At 49.8% G+C, this 13,090-nt stretch overlaps 1 protein-coding gene across 1 annotated transcript; it reads left to right on the top strand.

The window, feature by feature from the left end:
• Window positions 1–6,939: 6,939 nt before the first annotated feature.
• LOC147973123 (uncharacterized) lies at window positions 6,940–12,093 on the top strand. Its single transcript, XM_087524580.1, has 3 exons — window positions 6,940–7,220; window positions 8,189–8,240; window positions 11,272–12,093. Exons 1-3 carry the CDS (start codon window positions 6,940–6,942, stop codon window positions 11,956–11,958), a joined length of 1,020 nt encoding a protein of 339 aa, XP_087380706.1. The 3' UTR covers window positions 11,959–12,093.
• Window positions 12,094–13,090: the final 997 nt, after the last annotated feature.

The following is a 13,090-nucleotide window of genomic DNA, read 5'->3' as shown; positions in this document are numbered from 1 at the left end:
CGCCGAAACGGAAATGAATCAACATTCTGGCAAAATATTGGCAATTATCGCATTTCAAATACCAGTACCTGCAAACACAAACATATATGCAACACCACAAACACATGCAACACCACAAACATACATAGATCTAGCTAGGCCACAAAAAGTGCATGTGCACGTTGTTGGAGCGAGATAGGGAGAAAAAAAAGTAGATCTACATCATGAAGATAGCTTTCCCCTTACTTACCTATCAAAAAAAGGTAATTTCACCACTTAATTTTGATGAATCTATGGTGGAAATGAGGTGAGGAGGAGGCAGCCGAAAGCTTGGAGAAGGAGGTGGAGGGAATTAAGTGGGGAAAGTGAGTGGGTAGGTGTGGCTGTCCAAAATATCTTGTTGGGGTCCCAGATTATTAATGGCGCACCACCTGCAAATGCACCATTAGTAACCCTGGTTACTAATGGCGCACCTGCAGGTGGTGCGCCATTAGTAGTTTTGCAGAAAAGTAAATATATATATATATATATATATATATACTAATGGCGCACTTTTACAGGGTGCGTCATTAGTAGTTTAAACTAGTAATGGCGCACTGTGAGGCGGTGCGCCATTAGTATGTATGTAAAAATGAAAAAAAAATTATCACTAGTGGCGCACCTATTTTCTGGTGCGCCATTAGTGTCTTCCACACTAATGGCGCATCACCAACTGGTGCGCCATTAGTATGTAGTAGTGGCGCACTACTTCCCTGGTGCGCCATTAGTCTCAATCCTATCTATAGCCCTTTTCCTAGTAGTGAATAGCGGAAACAGCGCGATGGTTAAACAGCAACAGTTCTAATAAGCCCCCGCGGGGCCCTACATTACTTACTATTTTTGCGCAGGATAAGAAAGAAAACAAAACAGGCGTGATTCGTCCTGCGCCAACCCACAGCGAAGGCTCGAGCTGCTCCTGGGGCTCAGGCGGATCCCTCCTCTCGCTTCACCGGGGCGCGACGGCGGGCTGACCCGCTAACTTCGCCCAAGCGGGCGCGACGGCGAGGAGGCTGGTCGCGGCCACCGCTGGAGGAGCTGCTGCCTGAGAGGGGGTCGCCGAAGCTCGGCGAGCCCCGAGCACCGCCGCCTGTACGCCAGTCGCCATCTTCATCCAGGTCAGAGCCAGGGCTGGGTAGGCGGCCGCGGTCGTCGTCTTCAGGGCAACACCCGGCACGGCGACCATCTTCCCCGAACACCCTCACGTAGAGGGTGGCGTCGCCATCAAACTTGAAGTACAGGGTGCACCACCGGCTCAGGCCACGCGCGCGGGCAAACGTCTGCCAGCCGCGTGTCAGAGCCCCGTTCCCAGAAACGGAAACCTCCAGCGACGCCCAGGAGGCCCTGCTGCAGCATCCGTCTGCCTGGAGCCAGAAGCCGCACCGGGCGCTGGCCGGTAGTTCATCTACAAAGAAACGGGGGAGCTGGAGCCTGGTGCTGGATGGGTCTGCCGACCACACGACGGACTCCGGCAGCACCTCTGCAGAGCGAAAGCATGGCCTAGGGGGGCGCACACCCACGGCGTGCCCCCCGTCGGCAACCGGGCGCTCACCACCGCGCCGGGAACCGCCTCCATGGCCGCGGGAGGCCACCACGGGGATCGTGGTATACTTGCGAGGGCGGCCTCGGCCGCGCTTGGCCGGAGGGGAGTCAGGCCCAGCCTGGGGGGGGGGGGCTTTCCTTTCTCCGCGGCCGAGAATCTCTTTGGAGCCATGGGAGCGACGAGTAATCAAGAAGAAAGAAAGGAGCAGCAAGGAGGGACGGGCCGAAGGGGGTCGCCCAGCCCCGTACTTATAGCCGGAGGAGGCCAACCGCCATGCACCACGATCGCAGGTAATCATGACCAGTTTCTCTGCATGCAGGGAGTTATCAAGTCATGCTGTCGCCGAGGCGTCGTGGGGAAGCGCAGTCGCCCACGTCCAATCAATCGCCACGTGGCGCCCAAGGCCGCAGGCTGATAGGGCCCGCGGCGCTTCGCGCTTGCCCTTTCGTTTTCCTACTGGGCCCAGCCCGGGCGCACCTTGGGCCCGGGGGCTACTGTCAGCGTTCTGGGAACGGGGGTCCCCAGACTTGCCTGCCTGCGGCCTGCGGCGTGGCTCAAGCAGGGCCCAGCGCGGCCCATCTTCATCAGCTCAAGCTCAAAGACCTTCGCGAGGGGCCAAGCCTCGCGGGGCGGACGACAGGAAGCTTCCTCAGAGGCAGCCTCATCAGGCAGGCTCGCGAGGAGGCGGAGAGATCAAGGCAGGGGACCTCGCGAGGAACCCGTGACGCAAGCCATGACGATCGAGACCAGGCGGGCGCAAGGAGGGCGCCAGCCTACGCAGTGTCCTTGTTTCCCCTTTGGTGCAAAGGGGGCAAGCATAGGCCAAGGCATCAGGCAAAGGTTACCATTCCGGTGCAACGAGACCAAGACCAGTCGGACGGCAGGACGGAGGTCACCGTGGAGCCCAAGACGGCGTCATCGTCAGTGCCTTTGGCAGCCGAAGACCACCTTTGATCAGGATAACTTATACTAGATATTCCCTTTCGAAATGGCCAATTGTTGGCGCCCTTCCCGCTCATTATTTAGGGAGAGGCCCATGGCCTCTATAAATAGAGTTAGCCACCACAGAGTAGGGAGAGACCCCCAGAGAGATCTGGTAGAACCCCAGCAGAGAGAGAGAGAGGCGACTGAACTCACCCTAGCAGTTCATCGCACCAGCTCAGGAACACCTCTCGCGAGGCTGTTCTTCCCTTGTACTGTCCATCATCAGCCCCAGAGGCAATCCACCACACCACACACTGGAGTAGGATATTACACCACAACGGTGGCCCGAACCAGTATAAACATCGTGTCTCTTATGTTGTTCATCATTTTCATCTTAGTTCGCACGAAAGGATCGGATGTAGATCGGTAGAGGAGAGATCTCCGCGCGCACCCCAGTATTCAAACCTGAAGGGTCTGCCGGAACCCGAAACCCGACAGCCGACTTCGACCGGCAGAGAGATAAGAGAGAGGAAGGAGTGTGTGTGTGTCTGCAGATGGGACCGCGTAGGGTGCCCGAGCTAGCAGCCTCAAATCTTTCCCAGATTTGATATGGGTTTGAGGGGTGTTGGGACGTTTAGGGACTAAATAAGGGATCCGATTCAGTCATCGTCTTTTGACTGAACACTGACCGGACGGCAGTTTTCGACGTTTATGGAAGGGAATAGGTGTCTGGCCATAGATACTCTAAAATGCTTTACTTGTTGAACCGAAGGTACTGAAGCACTCATGATTCCTTTTCCCTTTTCGCATTGTTAAGAGTCACTAGCTTTTCGTAACTCTTATTGAATATAGTAGTACTTTTCTATATTTCTCGTTTATATATTGTCTTAAAGATTATGATATTGCTTCCAAATTTTCAGACATTTTTCTCCATTTGATTCCTAAAGAATAATATAATTTTCTTAGTTTATTTAAAAAGACGCATTACTTTGAGAGTGTTGCTACCCGTAGCATAAATTCCTTCTACAACAGATGACAGGAGTTCTTGATTTCCTTCTTTGTTTTCAATCTGACTGGTCTATGTTAGGGTTGTACAAGGATCGTGCAGGAAAGTAACATTTGCACATCATTTTTGTTATTACTTTGATGAATTCTAGAGAATAATCGGATATTGTTTTGCTTTTCGGGATTTTCTTAAATTATCTTTTTTCTATAATTTTCTGAGCACCACTTAGAACCATCACCTTGACATATCAGGATTCGAAACAAACTTGGACAAGCCAGCACATGAGTAGACGGTAGGGGGCAAATAGCATTATAGCACATATCTCGGCCAGGGGCTGCCTATTTTTAGGAAAACATTGTTCAGTCGGCATGTGTTCATACTGAATCCAAGACGCCTTATACCAGAGAAAAGAGGCCTGTTGCTGCACGTACGTGTTCATAGCTAAACACTTCACGCTAGGGAGCCGCGCATCAGCGGCTTGTTAGTGGTCGTTCGGTAGTCGGTGATAGTGGTCGTTCCGTAGTCTAGAAATTTTGATATAATTTTTATTATGTTTGATTGAGGTGCTTTTTACTTTTGATGAACTTATAATAGATCTGAATCTTTTTCAAAAGAAGAATACTCTTCACACTAGACAGTTAAATATGGTAACAAACACCACACAATGCATATATTCTTCGACTACAGTTCAGCAAAGTAGTCAGAAACTTTGCATCTCAATGCATTGAGTTGGTAGAACAAGAAGTTATGTACACGTATAGAAATAGACACCCCGCTATGACACCAGAGGAAGTCCAGCTTCCTGGAAATTAGGCAAACAATATTAATTGTAAAAGGTTCCAGTACAAATGTTCCTGGTACAAATGCCAAATGGGAGACCATACAATTCAAATCCTTGATGGATGTAGGAAATATGCACGAAAAGTATTGCACAAGGGAAGACAGTCCACAACACTATGTGGCAACGGCAAGACCCTATACCGGTTTAGAGAGTTACTCCCAACGTCGTAGTTAGTGGGTTTGGCACTTCTGTGTGGCACATAGTAGGAATCAACTTTCCCATTGATTTTCTCATTGAAATCGAAGCTCAAGTAGGAGTAGATAGTGCTACCCTTTATGAAGGGGAAAACCCTCGGGCAGACCGAAAGAGAGAAACACTTGCCTAGAAACAATGCCCGGTCGTTGAATCCCTTGATCAAAGATAAAGCCTTCGTCTCCAAATCCACAAGATACACGTCATACCTCATAACGAGAAATTGACGGTGCACCAACACCAACTTCCCACCGTTGTCCTCCAGATGCACTGTTCGACGTGCCGGGGAAACTGGGTGGCGTAGTTCAACAACCACCTCTAGTCGTGGATCTATGGAGGTGTTTGTTTCCAGGAACTTTTTTGTGTAGGGACTAGAAAAAGTCCTTCTTAAAGACTTTTTTATCAAACGAGGGGGACTTTTTAGAGACTAAACTAGGCATTTGGGACTAAATGAAGAAGACTCTCAAGGAGAGTCTTTTTTGAGACTTTTTGTGACTTTTTCAACAATGCCCCTCCATGCATTTAATGGCCCGCCACCCCATGATGTTGTTTGATTGTTATTTTTCTATATACTAGGGGCAACATGGTCATTTAATAACCTCTAGGAAGGGACTAGAGACTTTTTAGTCTCTGAAAACAAACATGGAGAAATTTTTTAGGGACTAGAGACTTTTTAGTTGGGACTAGAAAAAGTCCTAAGACCTACTTCCTCCGTCCGGGTTTATTAGGCATAAAGACAACTTATCTTAGACCAAGACACATAGTAATTTGCTCACATTAATTCTTCCATTCCACTCCCAATGCACTCTCTCACATGCATGCATCCAATAAAAAAGCACACATGAAGTGTATTAACTTTTCTGTCATGGCACCAACAATAATAGCTTTTAATACAACCAATGAAATGGTTGCATGCATGCACCTTTTCAACGCGGGGCCTTATAAAAAGGGACATGTTTGTGATGCTGAGAGGCCTAATAAACCCGGACGGAAAGAGTATGAACCAAACAGGGCCTATGTTCATTTCAAGTACCATGAGTTTGTCATTTATCACACAGTAGAAGCGGCCCATGAACATTAAAGGAGTTGTATATGTTGAGCTTTCGTACCGTATTATCTTCCAACACGCGTCACCAGGCTTGGCAATGCCTAGGAGCCCGGGAACGTGAAGCACGAATGATATAGAATCAGTGCCAATGAAGGAACCCCACACTAATAATTGGCCCTCCAAAAGGATACGGAGGCTGTTCGACTTGAGCAATGTGGTCACCGGTGGGAACTCTATGAGGTGGTGTGTGAGCGGGTTTAGTAGCCGAATGTAGATACGCTCGTGGAGTAGCATGAGGAGACCCTCAGGAGTCGACGTGAGCATCATGTGGGCGTTGAGCTCCAGGAGATCCACTTTTATGGTCTCGCCGGTGGAAAGGTTAAGGAAGCGACGATAATACGAAAGGGCGAGTTGCTCCCGAAGCATGATCCAGCGACGGGGATGAAGACGGCGGTCCAGGCCATCGAGCCCACGCGGATCGGTAGAGCAGCGCCGCCATGCACGGCACACTGCACGAAAGCGGATGTAGTCTGCCACGTCGTGGTCGAGGACGCGATCGGCGATCACCCCGGCCGGCCCGTCAGAAAGACTCGCCCAGTCCCTCCTGTGGCAACACGGGTCAGAAGACAGGGATCGAATACTGCTGAATTTTAGTGGAAAACCAGGGAGAAAGATGCACGTACCGTCCATTGGGCACCGTGCGTGCGCGCTTTGCCCCCCAATCACAAAAAGGCTTCATGGTCGTACTGGTACCGGCGGCGGTGATGGTTCGGGCCGCCGGGTGGGCGGAGGAGCAGCATGAGCAGCGGTGCGGTAGGGTTCTCGACCGCCGCTAGGCTCGCCCGTGGGACTCTTTCTCTGACATCCTCCTTCGTGTTTGAGCCCGATCGATGCCGTGCTGCTGCCTTTTACGCATCGTGGGCAGTGGTTCCGGACGGATCCCGACTCGGCACTAGGTACAATTCCGTCGCTTACGCGTTTCCGAGTTTACTACGGATCTACGATGCTATTCCTGGTCCGTTGGGTGGCTGCTTTGTACTCCGGATGATTTCTCAGGTGTTTTGTGGGACATATAAGGCCCTGAGCAGGTCGCACTCGGCTCGAGCACGCCCAGCCGGCGGCCCGGATGAGGCCTTTGTGGACGTAGCTGCACTGTTCGATGCACACCAGGTGCCTGTGCAAATGCACCATACGTCCACACCTATGGTGCTCATTGTGTTTTTTACATGTCAATGTTGATTCTGCGAGCCATCGCGTCGGCCCTTGAGCTCAAGCCGCTGGACGGCGCTGAGAGCTACCTCCGGTAGAAGGAATCGGTGCTCCTCCGCTTCCACGCCCTAGACGTCGCCCATGTGCTCACCACGCGCCACATGCTCGCCGTCGCCGTGCTCTCCAGAGACCACTGGACGATCGGCTCCCACTATGATGGCCCGGCAGCGGCCAAGAAGAAGAAGTGGGCGCCCATATGGCATCTTTTATCAAAAAAAGAAGAGAAAAAAAGATGCCATATGCCGCGGCACATCCTCGCAACGCTCTGCGACTGCATCTCCCCCGACCACATCTACCACACCACCACCGTGGTGTGCACGTACGACCTGGACATGTGCCGCGTCACGCGGCAGCTGTTCGAACCACTTCGTGTTGGGCGACAGTTAGCCATTCCTAGAGCAGATCACGCACGCCGAGGCTCTGGGTAAGCCCCCATACAAAAACGACGTTGAATTGGCAATGGTTATATTGAACAAGCTTCCGAGTGACTTCGCTTGTAAACCAAGACGCAACTCGATCAATTGTGAAGACAGAGTAAGCATGGGCACAACTCGCATCGAAGATGAATATAGCAAAGGATCAATTGTGAAGACAGAGTAAGCATTTTAGTCCATTTTGTTTCCACCCAATTTTGATGTTGACTAGGCTTGCTACTTCGAGCGGTTTTTCCTTTGTAAGTCAAAATTACCTAAATGTTTAGGAGGCCCCTATTTTACTTCCTAAAAGAAAGAAAAAAAATCCTACAACGTGTGTTTTCATATCTAAACTCTTCACACTAGATGCTTAGAACACCTCTAATCAGAACCCCACCCCACCATACACACACATTGTTCTTGTCCCTATATGGGAGAATATCAGGTACTCCGGGAGCACCTAGGCTTACATGCTCTGGGAGCTCCTCAACCGTATGATCCGAGATCCAATGTCCATGGAGAGAGCTTGCACATTTTGCAAAAAAAAATGAGGAGTCTGGTAATTACGTATAGGTCCCGCGCATCCTTAGATGACCATTGGATCTAGATCCAACGACGTAGCTCACGCTAGAGCACCTGTCCTTGGGTGCTCCCGAAGCACAGGATATTCTCCCGTACATGTATGTTCGCCCAGACAGGACTGGGGCAAGAGAGAGAACAAAAATGCCACACAATCGGACCCCTCAAATCCTCCTCATATGTCTACGCTATCCCACTTAGCCTTTTCTCTTTCTCTCTTCATCCGCTCAATCATATGCGTGTGTCCAGACAATTGTGTGTGTGTGTGTGGGGGGGGGGGGGGGGTGCACGGCTACGCGGTCGGACAAATGAGGGTTCAAAACAGACATGCCTGAACATTGTGTGAACGCATTCGCAGACGCATGAAGGGCCAAATTTGCCCCATCCCGTTGGAGATGCTCTTACATATGGTAACATGCAACTCCTCAATGCATATGTGTCTGAGGCTACAATTCATCAAAGTATAGTTATTCATATGAAAAGTTTTTCGTGAGAAAAATAATATATCTCAGTGAATTGAGTTGATAGAAGAAAAACAATTATGTAATAAGCATTGAAATAGACATCCCACTTTGTACACATTTAGAAGAAAAAGTCAAGCCTCCCCAGAACTAGCCAAACACTATTAATTGTAAAAGGCTTTGGGTACAAATGGAAAATGGGAAAACCTACAACTCAAATTTTTACATGTCAATATAAATTATTGGTTTTAAATAGGGGGGGGGGGGGGGGTGCACGGCTACGCGGTCGGACAAATGAGGGTTCAAAACAGACATGCCTGAACATTGTGTGAACGCATTCGCAGACGCATGAAGGGCCAAATTTGCCCCATCCCGTTGGAGATGCTCTTACATATGGTAACATGCAACTCCTCAATGCATATGTGTCTGAGGCTACAATTCATCAAAGTATAGTTATTCATATGAAAAGTTTTTCGTGAGAAAAATAATATATCTCAGTGAATTGAGTTGATAGAAGAAAAACAATTATGTAATAAGCATTGAAATAGACATCCCACTTTGTACACATTTAGAAGAAAAAGTCAAGCCTCCCCAGAACTAGCCAAACACTATTAATTGTAAAAGGCTTTGGGTACAAATGGAAAATGGGAAAACCTACAACTCAAATTTTTACATGTCAATATAAATTATTGGTTTTAAATAGGGGGGGGGGGGGGGTGCACGGCTACGCGGTCGGACAAATGAGGGTTCAAAACAGACATGCCTGAACATTGTGTGAACGCATTCGCAGACGCATGAAGGGCCAAATTTGCCCCATCCCGTTGGAGATGCTCTTACATATGGTAACATGCAACTCCTCAATGCATATGTGTCTGAGGCTACAATTCATCAAAGTATAGTTATTCATATGAAAAGTTTTTCGTGAGAAAAATAATATATCTCAGTGAATTGAGTTGATAGAAGAAAAACAATTATGTAATAAGCATTGAAATAGACATCCCACTTTGTACACATTTAGAAGAAAAAGTCAAGCCTCCCCAGAACTAGCCAAACACTATTAATTGTAAAAGGCTTTGGGTACAAATGGAAAATGGGAAAACCTACAACTCAAATTTTTACATGTCAATATAAATTATTGGTTTTAAATATAGAGAATATGCTTTGAAAGTATTGCACAAGGAGAGACAATCGACAATACTATGCGGCGACAACAAGACCCTATGCAGCCAGTTTCGGGACTTGTCCCAGATGATGTAGTTATTGGGTTTGGCCCTTCGGTCTGGCACATAATAGGCCTCAATTTTCCCATTGATTCTCTCGTCGAAATCAAAGCTCAAGTAGACAGTGCTGCCCTTAATGAAAGGGAAAACCCTCGTGCACACTGAAAAGGAGAAACGTTTGCCCAGAAACAGTGCGTGTCCATCGAATCCCTTGACCGGAAATAGAGCCTTCTTTTCCAAATCCACACGATACACGTCATATCTCATCGAGCAAGGTTGCCCGTGCACAAACATCAACTTTCCACCATTGTCCACCAGGTGTGATGTATGAGTCACTGTGTAAATTGGCTTACGCAGCTTTGCAGCCACCTCCAATCGTGGGCATGTGCTCGTTTCCAATACCATGAGGTTGTCCTGGATGACACAGTAGAAACGACCCAAGAACATGGAAGGAGTTGTATATGGCGAGCTTTTGAACTGTATTACCTTCCAACACTTGTCACCGGGCTTGGCAATGCTTAGGTGCCCGAGGGAGGGGAAACAGAGCACAAATGAGATAGGATCAGTGACAATGAAGGAACCCCACGCTAATAATTGACCATTAAAAAGATCATAGTGATGGTCTGAAGGCAGCAACGTAGTCACCGGTGGAAGCTCTATAATGTGGCGTGTGAGCGGATTTAGTAGTCGAATGTGGTTGTACTCATCGAGCAGGATGAGGAGGCCCTCGGGGGTGGACGTGAGTGTCTTGTGCCAGAGAAGCACCAGGAGATCCACTTCTATGGTCTCGCCAGTGGAGAGGCTGAGAAACCGACGGCGGCGGGGAATGGCAAGTTTCTCCCGGAGCATGATCCAGTGCCGAGGATGAAGACGGCGGTCGAGCTCGTCGAGCCCTAGCGGATCGATGCAACACCGCCGCCAAGCACGGCATACAGCAGGGAGGCGGATGTAATCGGCCACGTCGTGGGCAAGGATGTAATCGGCGATCACGCCAATCGGTCCATCAGAAAGATTCGCCCAGTCCCTCCTGTGAAAACACGAATCAGAAGACCAAAATCAAATAAATTTCATTGAAGCACGTACGTACCATTCAGTCGTAGCCACGGAGCGGCGGCCATTGAGCACCGTGCGTGGGCGCTTTGTTCCCCAATCACAAGAAGGCTTCGTCTTCATCGTCGTACAGGCAGGGGTGATGGTTGGGGCGGAGGAGGAGAATGAGCAGCCCTGGCGGTGCGACGGGGTTCTGGACCGGCGCCTAGCGCGCCCGTGAGACTGTTTGTCCGCCATCCGAGTGCGCACGCCTGTAAGCCGGGGGTAGTGTAAGCTCCCTCTGTGGTCCGCGATCTGTGCGTTTATATGCCCGATATAAGAATCTCAAAAATAAGAAGGCCGAGTAGGGTTGTGGACGGATACGTCTCGGTATCCCGGCACTAGGCTGAGTGGGTTAGAGCGAAAATCCTACACTTACGGAAAGAGTGCTACAGGCTGGTTTCACGGGAAGATGTGTCCTCCTCTCCACCATGAATTCACCCCTCCTTGATTTTAGCTGGGCCCACCCCTTGATTTTAACTGGGTCATGTCAGTCCGTAACTCCCCTTCTGTGAGAAATCGCCTGTAGATGTAGCAAAGCTCGGGTTAGAGTCCGTGTCGTTTTATTGTTGCACCCACCCACGTCCGCGTGTGTATATATTACCACATACAGCACCTCGCGGTCCTCGTACCAGGCCGTGAGATAGTGGCAAGAAAAACAACATTGCCAGGCGCCGCCTCTGCTCCCCATCGCGCCGCTGGACGGAGAGAGCGGCTACCTCCGCTGGAGGGAGTCTGTGCTGCTCCGCCTCCAGACCCTCGACGTGGCGCACGTGCTGACCGAGGAGCGCCCCGCCGACGAGAATACGGCCGCCGGCAAGCGATGGGCGCGCGCGGACGCCATGTGCCGCGGCCACATCCTGGCCACGCTCTCGGACCGCCTCCTCCAGGTCTACGCGCCCCACGCCACCGCGGCGGCCGTGTGGCGCGCCGTGGCGCGCACCTACGACCTGGACATGTCGGTGGATGATCCCTTACTCAACGTGCCCCGTGAGAAGGCCGGGACGTTCCGGTACGCGGAGGGCGAGCCCGTCACGGAACAGCTCGCGCTCCTGGAGGGCTTGGCCACCAACGCGAAACTCGAGGACACTAGCCTGTGTTTCATCGTGAAAAATCAGTTCCCGACATTGAGAATGGCGGTCATCAAGCGCGACTACCGTGTGGGCGTGGACAAGCTCTGGGAGATTGCCCGGCGGAAGGAACTGGCTGCCAGGGTAGAGTATGTTCGCCATGGCCGCAGACGACAGACGTGCAAGACAGCTCCTCCTCCTCAGATGATGACCGGTGCCCGATACGGCGACGGAGGACGTGATTCAGATGCATGCGGCGAGCCTGTCGGGAGCAATATCTACTCGTAATAAGCTTGTGTTAGATGAGTCTGGCGGAAACATTTCGTGTGTCGGCTTGCATGCCAAGTCAGTCCGTGTTTGAATTCTGCTTGGGTGCTGACAACGTAGCCGAGCCGAGTCACGGAGTAAGGTTTAGGAGCGAGTTTGAGTGGTCAAGACGTTTGATCGCGTCCTGAGTTGTGTGATCCGATTGCGAGGAAAGAAATAATGAAAACAACGTACTTGAGATGCATGCCTCTACGTTGGTTCGATTGTTTGGCATAGGTTAAGTGCGTTGTTTTTCTGCAAAGTTTTTAGAGCATCTCCAATAGAGGCGCAAAAGTATCAAGCGCAAAAATAGTTTTACAGCGCCACTGTAGATTTTTAGCACGCCGCGGCCAACATTGATTTTTCACGTGCCCAAAAACGCGCGCCTAAAAAAACACGCAGTGCAAATTATGAAGCGCGCGCGATCCGGCGCCCAACATTTGCAGCGTGCGATATCGCTTTTTAGCGCAGACGTGATTTTTTTTGTACAGGCACTATTTTGCAACATCTGTTGGAGCGTCTCCGGCGCTCAAAAAGGACGATTTTTAGCGTACGAAGTAGTTTTTGGGCGTTTATTGGAGATGCTCTTAATGGATCGTCAATAATGAAGTCGGAGTCGCCCTTTAGGAGAGAAGTGATGACGATGATGTTGTGGGCAACCTCAGGGGTGTATGTGGGTCTTGTTGATGGCCAGGTCGACCAGTATGCCCTATCTCATGAGCGTGTTGTAACAGTATTCACCCGTATATCTCGTTCCAAAAATATACAGAGTGCACTTCACATCCACATTAGTGTGCAGCCGTGACCGAAAAATATGGGCTCTCTCGTATCGTGTTCACCATTTTCACGTCCTATGCTACTTGTTTCCACTAGTGCAAATTGAGTCACACACGATTAAAAATCCTTATCGCATATGGAGATGGGAAGTCGTCTTGCGATGATGTGTGATCATCACACGTCTTTGCTTAAGAAATATGTGTAATTGTTCGACAAATATAGACGGTGAGGCAATGACAAACGTTTGTGAACTATGACCTATTGCATTTTGTCCATGCAAATGTGTGTGATTTCTACCATCGCGTACGCTTCGCTAGTATAAATTTATGTGATGTGT

Source organism: Triticum urartu, chromosome 5A, assembly GCF_056163025.1.
Source record: "Triticum urartu cultivar PI428250 chromosome 5A, HENAU_Tu73, whole genome shotgun sequence".
NCBI lineage: Eukaryota > Viridiplantae > Streptophyta > Magnoliopsida > Poales > Poaceae > Triticum > Triticum urartu.
This window is presented reverse-complemented; position numbering and strand designations above follow the sequence as displayed.